Raw genomic sequence first — 3250 nt, 5'->3', positions numbered from 1 at the left:
AACCCAAACCCAATCCTAACCGGAACCCAACCCAAACCCAACCCAAACCCAATCCTAACCGGAACCCAACCCTAAAACAACCCAAACCCAACCCAAACCCTACACCAACCCAAAACCAACACTAACCCAACCCAAACCCTAAACCAAACCCAGCTTCCAACAGCCACACCATCCTGTAAAGCTGACTCTACGGCGTGGCATGGTCCGACTGCAGAAAATCAGTAGAAAGAGGAGAATAAGACTCTGTCACTACTAAACTGAGTCAGACAGTCCCACGTACACTAGTGTTGCACCCCCAGACTGTTCTCTAACGTGGAATGGTCCGACTGCCCCTCAGCGTTACTGGTGTTGTTGCTGATATTTAACGTCACATGTAATCAGTGTTGGACAGCCAGACCATCCTCCAGTACTGACACAGCACTGTACGATGGTCCAGCTGGCCCAGATTCTGCTATAAGGGGCGGAGCTCTGTCTAACTACCAGGTGAGATAGTTTAGATCACAGGTGAACTGGTCTCATGAACCCACAGCGCTCTCTAGTGGGGACACAGTAGATTACACTGGAATGGACCCATGGTGGCGGGTCAGACCATTCTGCTGCAGACAGGAGGAAAGCTCTCCATCGAGTAAAACCAGGTGAGACAGGCTCTGTCATGGGACTTTATCCTCAGAGTTGGCCCCTCCTCCCTGCAGGCAGGTGAGGTTGCCTCCGCCCCACCCTGTGTTGCCATAGCGACGGCGTCCTGTCAGTGTGTTTGTGTTGGTGAACTGATGCATGACCCCTGACCTCTGACCCCCGTCCCCCCACAGGAAGACCATAGCGGTTAGAATAATCGACCACGAGGAGTACGATAAGAAGGCCAGCTTCTACGTAGAGCTGCAGGAGCCCAGCTGGAACAGGAGGAGATGGACAGGTGTGACCACGCACCTGACGGACGATGGCTTCAGAGCTTTGCTCCTTTACCTGTCTGTGTTCGCTTCAATCTCGCTGCCTTCTTCCTCCGTCTTTACGATGACATCAGTCAGTCTGCTGTGATTGGTCAGACTGCTCCTGATCCAGCTGTGATTGGTCAGACTGCTCCTGATCCAGCTGTGATTGGTCAGACTGCTCCTGATCCAGCTGTGATTGGTCAGACTGCTCTCACAGTGTCTCATTCATAGACCGTTTTGAAACGTTACATTTTCAGAGGTTCAGCCAGAAGATGATCTGTGAGCTTTCTCCTCGTATTCCAACCTGGATCTAAAATCAGTCGTGGTTTAACTCTCCTGCTCTCTGAGATCAGCCTGAGGACAGATGTGGACACTTTGTGCAGACACCTGGCTCAGGTGAGAACAGGTTTGGAAATCTTAGAAGTGGGTGGACTGGTGAGGGGAGGCTGGATCAGTAGGTTCTCACAGGCTTCAGCAGGTCCAGTTATGATGGATTTATTGGGACAAGCTTAAACTTTAGGACTCGTTGGATTTGTGGGTCTTGTTGTGGCACACCTGGAGGTTGTGTGATGGTTCTGGACACCTTGGGACTAGTTCCAGTATGTAGGTCTGGTTAGTTTGGTTGAAGCTAGCTGGGACAGAGCAGGGTGCTGTGAGACGGTTACATTAGTTGGACTTGTTGGTCAGACCTAGAGACCTTTGGACAGTTTCGGGTCTGGTTGGTTGAAACTGGTTGGACAGATAGGACAGGCTGAGACGTTTTAGGAAGACTTGTTGCTGGTTGCTGAAGCTGTGACAGATAAGGGAACCGCAGAATGGGCTAGATCTGTTAACGTGTTGGTGCAGATGTGGAGATGGTCAGCTGCTTTTGGACACCTTGGAACCAGCTGGTTGGGTGAAGCTGGGACGGGTCTGGACTGTGGTTAAACCTGCTTGTGTCCGTCACCGTTCTGGTCTGTTCTGCACCTGATTTAACATGACATCCTGCACATGGTATGAACTAGCAGCAACCCTCAGTGTTAGTGGACGCTCTCTGGAACCGGCCGGTCCGGATTCATGGACGGGTCGGGACCGGTTTGGTTAAACTGTGACGGTCTCTCTTGAGTTCACCTCTTTGTTTTTCTGCTTCTTGTCTGTTTGTCCTCTTCAGCTGTGTTGCTTCAAGAAGTCGGTAAGCCACTTCCCTTCCTCTCTGTTGTCGGTTTCTGTCCGTCAGCTTCCACTTTGTGCATTTTCTCCATTTTTGTTTTAAGAATTATCACAAAATCGAATCGTAAAATTTGACCTCCACTTTCTTGTTTCCTGACCTTCAGGTGGATTCGTGAAGATAGGTAAGAGAACCCAAACTTCTCCAAACTCCTTTGCTCTGAGCACTTTTCCTGCTGGATCTGTGGTAACGGATGCTTTCTGTCTGGCTCTCTGATAGACAAACAGCTGTGCGGTAAGACGCCTCCTGCAGGTGGAAATGTTTGCTTTCAAAGTGTTTCAACGCTTTGACCGTAGCGCTGCAGCACTTTAACGTCACAGTGAAACCTCTCATCTGGCTCGCATGCATCACGGTGGAGGCAGAAAAACAAGAAAACATCTCCCAAACTGAGCCCTGGTCTCTGTGGATCAGCGTGGGCGGCAGGCTTCAGCCTCCTCCACTAAAGCCACTGCTTCCAGCCGCAGAACATCCAGACTGCACTTGTTACAGCTGAGGCTCTGTACAGAGTGAATAAAGCTTCACGGCTGCTGCATGGAGCCATTCGAGCTGTTTCCATGTTTCCAGTCTTTACGCTAAGCTAAGCTAACCTGCTGCTGGCTGTGGCTGCATATTTACCGCATTGATGTGAAGTGATGAGAAGATATTTCTATCTGATGGTGAAGTGAAAGTCTGGCGGTGATATTATGTCCAACCTGAGATACCTGAGCTAGAGATGAGAACATCTGGAGGCACATGTGGCTCCTGCAGTGACATTTAGTCCAGTTCAGACAGCAGTCGTGTTCCCAGAAAGCTGTCAGGCCGAGATAAGGCAGCATGTTTATGTACATGATGTCTGTCTGGTCCTTTTGCATCACATTTCGTTCGTTTACGTCGTTTCGTGGTTGGTTTGTGTTGCATTTGGAATAAATGAACTATGCTGTGTAGTTTGTCAGTAGGTGGCGCTGTAGGTCAAGTTGAACATGTTTGCAATAAACCGAGAGGAAAAATAAACCCAGTTGTTTATCACCTGCAGAAAAAAACAATCAAAGAAGTCTTTCTGCACATTTTGAGCATTATATGCATTTTTGTGTTAGTTTGCATTTAATTTATGTTGTTCCTGATCAGATTTATGTTG

The 3250-nt window shown here is 49.0% G+C and overlaps 1 protein-coding gene across 17 annotated transcripts in view; it reads left to right on the top strand.

The window, feature by feature from the left end:
• Positions 1–3250, top strand: part of LOC103369986 (sodium/calcium exchanger 1-like) — a 15666-nt gene that overhangs the window by 6822 nt on the left and 5594 nt on the right. For 2 of the 17 annotated variants that reach the window (XM_008298863.1, XM_008298869.1), the window contains exons 3-5: positions 2080–2100; positions 2243–2260; positions 2356–2370. The exons of 7 other annotated variants lie outside the window; for them this stretch is intronic. In XM_008298863.1, the coding sequence (XP_008297085.1) occupies positions 2080–2100; positions 2243–2260; positions 2356–2370 (54 nt within the window). Of the gene's footprint in view, positions 1–809; positions 924–1374; positions 1413–2079; positions 2101–2242; positions 2261–2355; positions 2371–2883; positions 2898–3131; positions 3167–3250 lie in introns of all 17 variants that reach the window. 8 more of the 17 variants (XM_008298877.1, XM_008298876.1, XM_008298865.1 and 5 more) reach the window with 7 other exon arrangements.

The sequence above is a fragment of the Stegastes partitus genome, unplaced genomic scaffold (assembly GCF_000690725.1).
Source record: "Stegastes partitus isolate 25-593 unplaced genomic scaffold, Stegastes_partitus-1.0.2 Scaffold1358, whole genome shotgun sequence".
NCBI classification, from domain to species: Eukaryota; Metazoa; Chordata; class Actinopteri; family Pomacentridae; genus Stegastes; species Stegastes partitus.
The sequence above is the reverse complement of the archived record's forward strand: the minus strand, read 5'-3'. Positions and strand labels throughout refer to the sequence as shown.